The sequence below is a fragment of the Carassius gibelio genome, chromosome A25, assembly GCF_023724105.1.
Source record: "Carassius gibelio isolate Cgi1373 ecotype wild population from Czech Republic chromosome A25, carGib1.2-hapl.c, whole genome shotgun sequence".
NCBI classification, from domain to species: domain Eukaryota; kingdom Metazoa; phylum Chordata; class Actinopteri; order Cypriniformes; family Cyprinidae; genus Carassius; species Carassius gibelio.
In genome coordinates this window covers 13,130,675-13,145,411 of record NC_068395.1, presented here as the reverse complement: position 1 = coordinate 13,145,411, position 14,737 = coordinate 13,130,675, and the positions used below count along the sequence as shown (strand labels likewise).

Genomic DNA, 14,737 nt, shown 5'->3' with positions numbered 1-14,737 from the left:
AAAAACAGAAAAAAATTGAACCCACTACAAATTTTATTTATGACGGAAGAATATTTCACAGGCAGTGTGGAAAGTGATTGACACAACGTGAGGTCACATTTATTTTTGAAAGTGCGAAAATTTCGGATGAAATTTTCAGACTCGGCGTGCAATGACAATTCTCATTAGGGCATAGTGTGGCTTTTCTGAAGGGAAATATAATACAAATAAATTTTAGCTTTAGAATGTGAACATTGTAAAACAGTGGGGTCAAAGACCGTACTGAAAAATTAGGATTCTGAATTTCATATCAGACTGAGTTCAGCTATCATTAAAGCAGAAGGGGACAAGCCAAATACCGTTGAAGAAATTCAACATTATATAGCTGTTCACTCTAATTGTTATACTGCACTGTTATATTGTATTTGAAATAGGGGGAAAAATCTAAATGAGGAAAATGCAAAACAGAAGCATTTTTAGTAATGGTCTTCATTTTGGATTCCATTGTTTGTGTTTATATATGCTACACAATTGTTTTGGGAAGACTACATGTCATTTCTGATCAAAGCTTTCATTCTCCCTGCAAAACAGGTTGTCAACTCTCGATGGCTGTATGATCTTCACATATTCGTTTCGATGTCAGTTCAAAGTGATCATTAAATGTGAATTCAAAGGACACAACAAAGATGTACTCTCCATTTCTTATCACACTGCACACAGTTCATTCTTTTACATTGCATTTTGAGAAATTTCTCTCAGGATTAAACATCGTAAGCGATTATAAGCACATATTCCATGCAGTGGATCTGTCAAACTGAAACAAAGGAAACCATCAAAGAAGACAGACACAAAAGGTTTAATGCAAATATATTTTTTTAATAAACAAGTTTATATGATGCACTTTGTGATCCACTCATAAGCCTTTAGTAGGCGTTGTGTTTTCCTTTTTCTCTTCATCTTTTGCACATTATTAAAATAGAACTTTGACATTATGCATTGCACTGGAATAGATCAACCTACAATATTATACAATACAAGATACATATAAACATGACAAAGCACCTTTTGTCCTAGTAAATAGTAATAATTAAAGAACTGGGGGACATTATAGATCATGTGTGGGGTTTTTGTATGGTAACATCAGTGCATGGGAAGAATTCCTAAGGGTTTCATGCGCAATAATAGCACCTGAGTTCATATTACAGATGAAATTAAACTAAATTCAGTTTTGGAAAAGGCTTTTCCCGTGCCCTCCTCTGAACACATCAAATGGAGACACAAATGAACCCTTTCTTTTTCGATTGATCTTACACAGTATTTTTGTGTCATTTACTCTAAAACTGTTGAGTACCAGCAATGATGACTGTAATTGCTACATGTTCCCTTCAGTTATAAGACTTTGTGTTCACATTACACAAATAATAATAATAATTATAATACAATAGCACCAATTAGTGATACAAAAGCTAATACTAATGATTGTCTTCGCAATACAGTAAAGTAAAAGAGTATGAAGGAGTAATTCTCTGAAGCATATACAATAGGCACATTGACACGATCCAGACTTAGGATGTCTTTCGGTCCTGATGCTAGGAAAACATCCAAGAACATGTAATGTAAAAGTGTCATGCATTATTTGGAACTCAAATATTCTCAGTTCAATTTCAAGTAAATGATTTTACGAAAACCTTTCTTTGTTGTTGATGAAATACACTCTCTTAGGGATAATGCTCCACTATAAAATAGAGAAGATAAACTCATTTGTAACCAACAAATTCATCCTATATTCATACATTTCTTTTGTGTTGTTGTTGGTCTTCACATACATGTAAATACACATTTACAAGAGGAATGCGATAAAGTGACTAAACAAGGAATTAAATGATTTCACAGAGGAGGGGCATACAATCCTAGTCTCATGAATAAACTGCCTTAATAACATGCCTAGTGGATCACTTAATTACCTCCTCGTTAATAGCATCCATTTAATCCTTAATTAATAGATTCAGAAGTGTCCTTCCTTAAAGGAATTTTAAAACTAGTTAGTCTTTGGCCAAACAGCTGGCTGAGGAGGTTGTTTTGTGACTCTGCAGTACGATATGAGTGAGTCTCTATGGATCTGACCCCTGGCTTGGACCGTGATTTATTAAATGAGTTGTTAAGGGTAGAGACCCTGGAAGAAGGGGAATGGATGGGTCTACTTGGAATGCTCTTTTTCACTTTGCAATCTCCGTTGAAGTGACGTACAGTCTCAACCTTTTTTTGTGTGAAATCTACCGAACCTTTTTTTAGGTGAAGACCCAGATTAGAAGATCCTATTTTATGCCTGGAGATTATTTTGTTGCTGACCGTGTCATCCTTTACTGATGTAAGCACTTGATAGTCATTGGGAAGATCGGTTTTCCATTGACCGTCAATATTTTCACACCTGCTAGGTCTGAACTTCTTTTTGATTTTTGGGTCGATGCCCAAATTTTCCCTTGCAGTTGGAGATGGTGTTCTCTGAGAGCTGAGAGGTGTCTTAAGTTCTTTCCTCTTCTTCTGTTGTTTGGTCGAGTCCTTTTCTTCACATGTTTTAGAGATGTTGGGGTGACGTGCAGAATCAGTGGTACCAAGGCACCTTGGGTTATTTTCAAGACTATGTTTCAAAGTTTCATCAGATTTAACCATAGTTATGTGATCAGCCTGGCCAGTAGTCGGCTGTTCACTCTTGTCATCTTTATTCTCATCTCTGTTGATTGAAAATAAAGTCTCGGTTGTTTGATCCTGCTTCAAATAGCTTGTCTCGTTTAAAGACTGCTTCACAGATGAGAATTCAAAGTCACTGCAAGATGAGAGACGTTGCATGGCTTGCTTTGGTAAACTTGTGTCTGTTTGACCGCACACTTGAATGGTGGATACACTTGAGTCCCCTTGTCCACTTGCATTTTCAAGGCTTGCTGAAGGGTTTGTCTCCACCCTGTCTCCGTTTTGTCTGGAAATTATGTCAATGTTAATCTCTGAATTTAACAATGTTGTTGGAATTGTGCAACAGTCATCTTCTATTTTAACGTCACAAATTTCTGTCAGAGCTTCTTTGTCTGTTGCACTGATTTCCCTGGGATCATCCGCTTGGATTTTATGAGATGGAGAAGAGCTTTCATCCTCTTCCTTCAGCTCTGTTGATGAAAGACTCTGTTCTGCAGAATCAGTTTGCACTGTACACTCTATAATGTCCTTGACAACTTCAGGGAAGTCCTCAGCTACATCTTCAATTTTCACACTGGTATTGTTTGTTTCAGTAGAATGGTCCTCCATACTATTCTGAGCAGTGTCTTCTATGATTGGCAACACTGATGCGATGCCTTGCATATGGGATGCTGTCATGTCTAAGCTGCTCTCCATTGCCTTCCTTTTCTTGCTTGGTGGCATGTCAGACATATCATCTTTTGAACTGAAAGGCTTGCAAGGTCTCACGACTCCCCTGAATTTGAAGATCTTGTTCCCTCCAGCAAGATGTTTCTCCATGTGACGATCAAACTGTTCCTTTTTGGAAAACGTGTAGTTGCAGGTACTGCAGATGAAGGACTTCTTAATTACATGCATGACGTCGGCACAGAGTTCACAAGTATACAGCGTGGTATGCTTTGAGTCTGGCTCATCTGTCGCCTCGTGATAATTTTTAAGGTGATCTTCAAGCTTCTTTGCATCTTGGTAGGACACTGGACATTTGTGACAAAGGAAAATCTTTTGCAAGCTGTGAACAACTAAGTGACGCTGGAGCTTAAAGGGCTTTGGAAACTGCTTGCCACAGTGGTGACAGTCCCTTGAAGGGTCTTTGCAATTAGGATGCATCTCAGCACTTTTGGAAGGAGTCTCTGCATTAGGTAGAACCTCAAGCGTTGTCAGTGCACAATGTTTACTTCCTCCCCCAATACTCGTTTTAATCTTCAGACTTGTTGAATCAAACTCCTCTGGAATTTTCAAATCTTGTCCATTTACATCTAAAGAGGTTCTTTTCTCTTCCTTAGATGGCGATTTAAGGATGTCTCCTTTTGTAGCTCTGCTTGGTCGATGCTGCATTATTGAAGATATGAAGTTCTTCACAGCATTTTCCTGCATGAAACACCCAGGCATGTCCAAGAGGGAGCTCTGAGACTGGCCTTTTCGTGCAAACTGTGTGGCATGCTCACGCAAGTGTTCATTGTACATCCAGACATCTGAAATTTCTTTCAAGCACATGCCACAAGCCCAGACACCTGCTTTGTTTTTGGCATGTTTCTCCCTGAGATGGTCCCTAAGTTGTTCCCGTGAGCTAAACTTGCGTTGAACACACATATAGCAAGTTGGGGGAGGTGATGGATTGTGGGACAGCTTGTGGAAGTCGAGCTCACCTAAAGTGAGAAACCATGTGAAGCACACTTTGCATTTGTACTGCTTATGCTTAGGTTTGAGTCCAGTTTCAATTCGTTTCCTACACTTCCGCTCCACAGGCTTTTTGCAAGGTCTTTCAGGGCCCTTCAGTTCTGTGCTTGTAATAGTCTCTACCAAAGTCATATCTCTCTCAGGCTCAAAAAATGGTACAGGAAGTTGAATTGTCGTGTTAAGGTTTGGTATCTCAGTGCTTGGCGAACAAGAGACATTTTCTTGAACACAGACCATTTGGAGAGGGCAGGCTGTAGCAGGAACCACTGGCTTACAATCTTCCTGAGGAACTGTGTTCTCCGGCACAATGCAATCATGCAAATCATCCAGATGCCCTAAGGGTTGTCTAATTGTGCCCTCTTTTCCCCATAAAAATACTTTAATGCCAGTTTCTGCATTTTCCTCGTAACCAGCTTGTCTATCTATTATGTCATCTTTTGAATGACATGCATTCTCTGTAGAACACTTTACTAAGCTCTTGGGAGTCATCTCAATGGTTTCGCATTCACAAGGGTCATTTGTGTCAGTGCTAAACTTGTGCCTCATATTATTTTCTTTAGACTCCTCATCCTTATCAACAAAGGCGCCAGTAGAAGGGCAGTCTAAAATTAAACAGGACAGTTGTTTTTGCTTTTTGTTGCTTTTACCATAGACCCTTGCACATTTCTTTCTTTTCCTGTCATCATTTCTTGGGAATAATAGAGAAAAAGTGTTTTCGTCATCAAAGAAAGCCTTGAGATCAGGTCCTATTCCTAAAGTACCAGTAAGTGCATGACTGTCTTCTGCAGGAGAACAGGTGTTCTCATGCTTGATAGCCACAGAAGAATCCCCAAGTGGATAGAGTACATCTTCTGTCTGAACACATTTTGGAGTAATAGCACAATACTTTGTCACAACATCATCAATGTCATATGTGTCTCCTTTCTTATGCAATATAGAATGCCTTATGGAAGAAGATGTTTCTTCCTTTTGCTCTTCACTGCTGATAGCTACTGCCATGCTCTTCTGTTCCTCTCTCACACTGACTTCATGATAGCTGTGACTGCTATTTGGGACCTGTTTTTCAGGTGACTTAGGACAGTTTTGTTGTACCATTAATGGAAAATCTGCAGAGATAGCCTGCAATGTATCTGTTTTACGAGTGCTGAGTATTTCATCTGAAAATGTATCTGGTTTTGGAGCAAACATTTCCAAAGTGCTTTTCCTGTTATTTGCTTTTTCATTAAGAGAAGCTGTCTGATCAATATTACAACTTTCTGGGATAGCTGACATATCAGAATCCCTTGGAATCCCTTGAACGATCAAATGTGGATCTGCTTGCTGTCCTTGTCCATCTGAGATTTCACTTCGGTTTGGAGGTGAAAGAACTGCTGGACTTATAACATCCATGCAACCTTTCAGTCCCTTTTCTGTTGGGTGTGGCATTAAAATGGGCATGAACATTTGACTGCTCATATTTAGATTTTCAATGGGAGAAATCCCTTCAGTCTTTACTACATGCTTCATGGCTTTATGTCTTTTAAGTCCAGGTTGTGAGCGAAAGAACATTGCACAAATTTCACACTGAAATTTTCCTTGAACTACATTCTGTGTACCACCCTTTTTTGGTGACGTTTTTGTCTCATTTAGACTCGGTCCTTCGTTTTGGACAGATGTGAATGTAAGACCCATGGATGCTGGTTCTGCACAGTGTATCAGAGGATTAGGTATCTCTTTGATGTCTAACATTGTTGACTTCTGCATTGTATCATGTTCACTAGTGATCATCTGGTGGTCTAGCTTTTCAGGATCTGCTTTCTTGTGAAATTTGAGGTGCAGATCCATGTAATCAACAGTACCATTGACGTCAGTTTGGTTAAGTTTTAAGACTTGTTCAGAGTCAATTGGACTGCCTTCCTCAACATAATTACGGCAGGAAGCTAAGACACTTGAATATTTGATATCATTTTGGTTGTTATTTATAGAGGTTTCGGGTATATCAAGTCTAGTCAGTTGGCCCTGAATATTTGGCTCTTGTTCATTTGCATTATATGTTGGGCTGGATGATGATGTCTCATCAAGAGAGAAGGCACACACATTGAGAATGTAACTGTCTGTGGAGTTTGATTTTACATCAGGTTGGTCTTTGTTTAAACATTTAGAGGTAAAGTTGTAGTCACCAAAACTTGTTTCATTGTAGTTTAGGGGGCTGAGTTTCAATTCATACGGTGCACCTGTATCTTGAGAATCATCCAATGCCCCAGAATTTTCAGAAAAAGGTTGATTTGAGATTTTGTCCACAGTCAACAGGGTTCCAGGCCTAGAAATGTCACTGTCTGTGATTTCTACTAAATCCAGATGGGGATTAAATGAATGATCTAATTCTGTTGTTGCTGGATCAAAACTATCTGACTTGCCAGTATTTATTTGATCTGAGTTCTTGTCTTCCAGGGCTGGTCTGTTTTTACTCAGTGCTGGGGTAACTGTGCTTGGTAGTGGACCATTATCTTTCAGCGCAGAAGGACTTTGGATAGAGTTGTAGGAAAACTCTGGTTCTTGATTCACAATAAGAAGTTTAGAACTCTGCTCTGTGTTCTTTTGTTGATTCTCTTCACATTCTGACTGCACAGAAAACAATGTCATATCAGGCAGGTCTCTCTCCACACTGGCTGTGCATTCATGTTCATCTAGAACTATAGGAAGATGTTTAGGAGAAACCATCTGTTGTGTATTATTTAATTGTGAATGGGTTGATAAGTGGTCTTCGCAATGAGGAGACTTGATGTTTAAAATGGGCTGTTGGATGTCTGTCATTGACGGACAGTCTGTTGTTCCACCTCTTTTGTCAGATGCATGTCCATTGTCTTCAGAAATTAATTCTGGATTTGTAATTAGAGCTGAATCTTCATCACATTTCTGTGTTTCTCCTACGCACAGGGTGTTTTCATCTTTTGGTATGGTAAGGGATGCTGAGAAATTGAATATTTTGGAGAAGTCGGGATTTTGGATAGCATAATCTGAGTCTTTAATACCAAACTGTGTATCACACTCAGCATTCTCAGTTTGGCTGACAGGGGACTCACACTTGGATTCATATATGGAGACTGAAGATTTCTTTGAGTCGATTTCTTTTGAGTTCATGCAGTATGCAGCTTGTGGACTCTCAAAAGAACTCTCAGCAAGCTGTTGTTCATTAGCTACTAATTCATTGTGGAGAGTGTCATTACAAGTCTCCTTTAGGCTGGCTTTTGTTCGGTTGCCTGATGCAGAAATGTCACTGGTTGTCTCTTCTAGTTTAGCTGTGTTTGTGATAAATGTGCTTTTCTCCACTGAGAACTTTGTGAGCTCTGCTTCTGCGTTTCTAGATTCCATATGCTCAGACTCATTTTGTTCATAGTGTTCATGGTCTTGTTTGTCATCTTCCTCAGGAACCACACTCTCTTGATTAGGAGATGACTGAGGTGATGTAAAACCCGAAGACAAAGAATCTGAGATCACTTCCAAGCTCTTCATCAGATTTTCTGTGTAAAGTTCATGCTCAAGCATCTCTTCTGACTTGTCTAAGGAGTCATTCGGCCCTGTTTTGTCGTTTAGATGTGTAGGTGAACCGTTTTCTGTGTTCAAAACGGTGAGCCCCATGCTTTTCTTTGCATCCAAATGGTCATGTTCTGAATCAGTTGGTGTGTTGATAGTGGAGGGATGCATTGGCGTATGAAGACCTTGCTGTCCACACATCAATCCAAATGGAAGTGGACTAGACCATGGTAAGTCAGACTCTGAAAACAGCACTGATTGGGAGTCTACTGGTCTGTCAATTTGCAGATTATCTGAGGAACAGTTCATCTCTAAGCTACTGTCCTCTTCTTCACTGTCAGGGTCAAGTCTCAGTGGAGAGAATTTGCTCATGGTTAATGGTTTTGGAAGCTCGCTGTCTAATGTTGAAGGGCTGCTGAGCTTGGCTGTTTGCAGCTGACTCTCAAGCTCTGTAACTATCCTTTTTATTTCCAGATCATCAACTGACACGCTACTGTTGAGATTTGGATTGTAGTCCATTAATTTCTCAGGTAAAGAAAATGGGACATGGTTAAAATTGGTTTTATTTTCATTTGAGTCAGAGTCCTCTTTGTACTGAGAAATCTCATCTGGTAGCACAGGAGTAACATCAACCATCAGACTCCAGTCTCTTTGCTCTAAGAATGGTGAGAATGATGACTCAAAAAGTTCCTTCTTATCTGTTGTGGTTTCCAGAGGACTAAAGCTCTCTTTGGCAAGCTGGATATCTGGATAAAGATTGTTCTCAAAACCTCCCACTGAAAGGTCACCAAACATCGATGTTGTGTCAAAAGAAAGGGGCGATTTTATTAGACTCTGATCATGTTCTGAAGAATAGGGAATGAGACATTGTCCATTCTTTTGTACTGTAGCATCATGGACTTTTGGAGGTGATAAACAGTCTTTGTCCACAAGTGAACTGCAAAGAGGTGCAGGGTCAGGGAACATATCATTTGAACTTCTGCTGGTTTCTTCACTTGATATGCTGTCATTGCTGGCTTTCTCAAAAAAGGGTGCTGAAAATTCAGAACTACTTGTTCTTTTCTTGTGAGATTTATCCTTTGATGCAACGACATCTTTTTTTAGTTTAAAAAAATGGCTAGAATCTCTATTGTTGTTGGTTTCCATTGGATTTGGTGTTATACCAGACCCTCTTGGTGATGTGATATTTTTTGGGTAATCTTTTTGGAATGGCTCCTCTGTGGTTGCAATAATTCCTGCCTCAAAACCGTAGCGGTCTGCTTTTTCCTCTATTTCAAGTCTGGTGGTTTTGAATCTGGCAAGGCTGACAGTACTTTTAGTCATTGTATGCTCTGATGCGGTCTCTTCAGTCTTACAGATAATGCTTGAACATTTTGAAGTAGTGAACCGATCCTTGTGCTCAGTGAGTAGTATCTTATCAGTGCTGTACCTTTTTGTATTTTTTGTGAAAGTCAAAGCCAGTGATGTACTAGACTCTTTCCGTATCCTTGCTGGTGATTCTTCATATTCATTCTGTTCAAGAGAGTTTTGATCTTTCCTCTGTACTTCTATTTGTTTTTCAGAGTCGGAATCTGTATGATCGGTACTTTTCGGACTGCCAATGCTGTCGCTGCAAACACTTATTGATGTGCTCAGTTCACTGCTTGTGGAAGACCTACTGCTCCGTCTTCTGAGCCTTTGGCGACCAGGGTTGTCTTTCATCAAGGATGGAGAGACATCCAAAGCTTTCTTGGGATCAAAGCCCTCATTTCTGTTTTGTTTCCATGAACTTTCTCGGCTCTTGTCAGCACGAATCCTCCCCTTGCACTCTTTAGTGTATGTGTACTTGCAACGGATGCTTTGGCTCAGACGTCCCTGACTGGCTATCTTCACAGGCTCACAGTCGTCATCTGAATCAGAAACGTAATCATACTCCCTGAAAGTAGGGTTCTGAACTGCAGGAGTCACTCTCTCCATCACAAGTGAAAACTCCATGTTTTTGGTGCCCTTCACATGGAGTTTATGCAATTTGTTCTTTTGTTGAACAATTTTGTGAATAAGCTCTTTACTCCAGCTTCCGCCACCTGTCCTCTTCCTTTTTCCTTCTGTTGGTATTGGTTTCTGAGCTGTTGGACTTTTACTGGCACAGGTAGATGTTGTTTTAACTAATGCTGTGCTACTCTGCAAGCTTTTAAGTCCACATCTTGCAGAAAACTTGCTTGATAAAAGGATCTTAGAACTGTAATCATTTTCCTCTTCTCTTTGCTCTGACTTTCTTGTTTCCCACGCAATTTGTGTGCAGTTTGACTCCTGCAACTGGGACTCTGTTGGAGAGGTTTCTGCTTTGAGGACTTCCTTCTGTATCGACTCATGTTGGCTTTCTTTGAAAGGGCTGTCTGTGAGTTTGCTGTCTGAACTAAGGCTGTCCAAGTCTGAGTCAAAAGGATATTTGCTGTGAGCTTGAGATCCCTCACTGGATTTTGATTCATTGTTTGTTCTACCTTCAAAGGTTGTGGAGTTTTTGGCAGTCAAAGTCTGTCTTGTTGATGCACATTTAGTAGTGGTCAGATCATCATCAACAAATGCATCAATAAAGCTGCTATCAATCTCTGCATTGTCTGACTGATAGCCTAGTCCATTCAAAGCCTCTGTGATAAGGCTATCCAACTTGGGATCTTCCATTTCTAAATCCGGCAGGGGTGCAGGTGGATCTCCTTTGGTTTCGTTATCTGGCACTATTTCCCCATTCTTGTTTAGTCCAAGTAGAGACAGATGCAGATCTGAAGAACTCCGCAAAATTGTGTAACTTGATCCAGATGACATGGCTTTTGTCTGGTCCGTCTGAAACTTCCTAATGTCTTCCACTTTTGGTACATCTTTAAAATCATTTTGTGCAAATGTATGCTGTCCACAGTATTGCTTATGGTCAAGAAAAGAGACAAGGTTATTAAAATTCTGATCACATTGCTTGCATGTCAAAAGCACATCCAGTTGGTCAAGGTTTGCTGAGACTAATGAAGTTGCGAGTTGGTGGGCAGAATAGGAAGGTGGAGGATGGTTTTCTGTTCTGTAGGTCTCCAGACAACCTTTCCCATTGTCCATGTTGGACTTTGAATGCCTGTTATGTGGCATGAAACTTGTAATGTTCTCTTTGGTTTTTTCTTGTTCATAGTGCAAGCCTCTGGATGGTTCCGAATGGTAGTGATGCTGGTTGGTGTTCATGTTGCTGGATGATATCAATGCCTTATCCTGTTGCTGCTGATAAAACTGAGGGGACAGAACCTTTGAAATTTGGCTGTCATCAGAGTTACTGTTGACAGAGTTTGTTGAGGCTGGGGAGAGTGATGAACATGTACTACTAGATGCTGGATTTTGAGTAGGTGAATGTGAAGGAGAGTCGTAGGGTGACACCATTTTCAGCCCTAAGGGTGCAACATGTAACGGAGGGTAGCTACAGTTTCGTGATGTCACTGGCACTGAGGGGTTAATACCAAAGAATGACTTATTCTTGGCATCACCCACCTGACCTTGATTTGTATCTGCCTTGTTTGTAAAATGACAAGGTGGAATTGTGTTAAAGCCTTGCTTGACACTCTCCTGCCTTTGGTTTGAGAAGCCCTCATTTGTATTTTTGTTGAGAAAGTTATTAGAATCTTTCTGGTTGCTGTTTTTGCGTGGCTTATTATCTTGCCAGTCTGATGGGCCTATCAAAAAAGTAAGCTGTTGATTGCTCAGTTGCCTGGAGAGATCAATCCTGTTTTGGTTTGGCATGGCCGTTGTGAAGCATATCTGCTGCCAAGGCATATGGCCATTATTGCCGTTTGGTCTCTGTTCTGGTGCTGGTTGGTACTGAAATGGGTAAGGTGTAGAAGTCTGGTCTATGAGTGGTGGTGGAAAGACTTTGTTTGGTCCTTCCCATGGGTTTGATACCCTGACATGTTGTTTACTTACACTTTTATCAAGAGATCCTGGGCTAACATGAATACCATTATGTGAAGGGCTAATTACATGTATTTGGGAATTTGAACCTTGTGCAATATTGCGAATATGATGAACACTGCCTTGAATAAGAACTCTCTTGCTGGTGGTGCCATTTTTAAGATGGCAGCCTCTCTTGCCCAAAGAATCATATTTATCTGACACACTTTTACTCTGCTCTGATTGGCAAGTGCTTGAAACTGAGCTCTCATCATTGCTAGGAACAGATGATGGCACACTATGTTGTGTCTGTATGCACTGGGGTGGTTTAGGGTGTAACTGGTATGACTGCCTGTCCTCTACCTGATCATTACCAAACTGTACATTACTTTTCATGGCCTCGTGTCCCTCTGCAGAGGATGGAAAGGAAAATGAATTATGAGAAACATCAATGTAATCTTGAGCATTTCGATCACAGGGAAAGGAATCAGAGGCTGACTCGTCTAACAGTGGGTATCCATACTGAAATGGCATGGGCATAAAACTAGCATTGGACTTGTTCAAGTCCACAAGATTGTTTGGATTTAGTGAATTAAGGCCAAAACTATTGTTTCTGAAAGTCCTATCTGAAGACTGCCATGTGTCTGTTTCGCTCAGTTGAAAGTCAGGGAATAAAGTGTCATTGGCAGATTGTGTGCTATTGCTCTCGATTGGGCTGGGCTTCTGTTGCATTTGTGGTGGATTTTGGTGAGCAGGTCCTCCAGAGGGGGCGCCAACAGCCTGTGAGGTATAGCTTTGGGAAGTAGGGTTAGGTGAGCCATCCTGGAAGCATCTGAACTGTAGGTCTTCCTGATGCAGTTCAGCCTCTCGCTCTGGAATACTTGGCACATGGAAGCGGTAGCTGCCTGAGACAGGACCTCTGCTGGACTCAATCTTCTTTGGAGGTGAGACTTTCTGCTGGGGATAGGCTATCCCAATTGTGGGATTTGAGCGTGGGTTTGTAATACTCAGTCTATACAACTGCTGCGGGTTGCCACGCTCTCCTTTTCCTGACTTTTTACTCTTGTCTCTATTGCGACTCTTTCCACTAGGCGACTGAGGGCTGTCTTTACCACTGGGCCACGTCCTGTTGCTATTGAATGAATGATTCTGCAGTGACTTAAAATCAATCTTTCCAGCCTGCTGTGGCCGAATCACAGCCTCACGTTGCTGGGTATTGTCTCTCTCTTTTTCTGCAAACTTAGCAAGATTGTTCACAGTCTGTGGCTCCAGCCTCACATTGTGCAAGTGCTCAGGGGACTTTTTTAAGCTTTTATGCTCCACAGTCCCCTTATCCTGTTTTTTGGACTCATTATCCAGCTCTTTGGCAGCCAAGGGCTGTTTAGTCTCTTCAGTCATGATGCCGGTGTGGATAGTTTAGCACGCTGGTCCTTATCTGTGCAGGCTGTGACATGGACACATTGTGTTCCAGTCAAAATCAATAGGCATGTGGTAGCAGAAGTTCAAAGCACAGGAATATTTTCTCTCTTCCTTATCTTTTTATTTCCTTAATGATGGAATGCTCATCTGTCATCTTGATGTTCTGAAAATATAAGAGAGGGGAAAATAAAATGTCAGTTTTCACTGTAGATAATATTGCATTTATTTTCATATGTAACGTAAAAATGTCACATTAACAAAATATGCTATACTGCTCAGTCATTATGAATAAATTGTAATTACACGTGAAAGCAATGTTTATTTTGTAGCACTAGGAAATAGACTGACACCTAGCAATTCCACTTCTCACCTGAAGAGGGCAGAATTGGGTCAATTTTGGCACACACAGTTAGGCCTACACTTCATTCATATAAATCAACAAGAATGCAAATTAAAGCATGAAACTGTACACAAGATGTACCACGGTAGTTACTACGACAAAAATTCCAGTGAAAAGACATTTATTGTTAATGGCCTTCTTTGGGTTCTGCTTATAACCAGGTTTACTTTGGCTAAGGGTGTTTTGGCTGTGGACAGACTATAAGCAGCTGAGAGTTTGGCAGCAATGTGTTATTTCTCTGCTCGGAAAATCTATGTATACAGTGCCTTTTAACTGCATACTTTCAGCAGCTGACCCTAGGAAAAAGTTATATGTCTAGAAAGACTATGAGTGGTTTTTGCTTTAAGGCCATTTTGGGATGAAGAAATAATCAATCACAGGTCAATACTTGGCTCTCCTTTCAATTGCACATCCACATAAGTAAAAACTGTGAGAAAATGTGTACAGATGTGACCTATGGAAATGATGTGGAAAATACAACTCTTTTTGCAGGTTACTTTTATTGGATCATCTCTCCCCAATCCCCCCTATTTTCTCCTAGAGGGAACAAATTCTGGAGCAAAACCCTCAACCTGATCACATGATTTATTCTTCCCTGTGGCACACAATGACCCAGCATCAGTAATGGCATGGTAGAGGATCGAAATAAAAGAGCACTAACAATACATCTGCGTCATGTGGCATAAAAGTGGGAAATGTCAGTCAAGCTGCTTGTCCTACCTCTCTAACCTTTCATCTCATTCATACCTCCCAAAAATAAGTGAACTGCTGTATATAATTCAGAAATGAGTTGTACTGCAACTTGCACAAGACAAATACTAACCTGTCTCTACATCTGTTTACTTCCATCTTACAAGTCAATACATTACATTTGGCCTCACAGATTTTTTTTCCACAATCACTGTTTTTATCCTGTCAGATTTAATTTGCTTTGTATATGCAGTGCAATCGCTTGTGTTGTTTGACATGGCCACAGGCTACAGCACTGGGCTCGTCTTTTGATAAAACAGTCAGGTATGAGTGCTCTGCTATGACTCGTATTTGACAGACAGGCAATTCATAATGTTGAGTGTACGGGGAATATTTCACTGGTAAAGTATGACAGCATGACTAATAAGGGTGTGG

At 40.5% G+C, this 14,737-nt stretch overlaps 1 protein-coding gene across 2 annotated transcripts in view; it reads right to left on the bottom strand.

The window, feature by feature from the left end:
- Positions 1-819: 819 nt before the first annotated feature.
- Positions 820-14,737, bottom strand: part of LOC127947249 (uncharacterized) — a 70,321-nt gene continuing 56,403 nt past the window's right edge. For both annotated transcript variants that reach the window (XM_052544241.1, XM_052544240.1), the window contains exon 2: positions 820-13,375. In XM_052544241.1, coding sequence (XP_052400201.1) covers positions 1,972-13,191 — 11,220 coding nt within the window. In that variant the 5' untranslated portion in view covers positions 13,192-13,375 and the 3' untranslated portion in view covers positions 820-1,971. The remainder of the gene's footprint in view (positions 13,376-14,737) is intronic.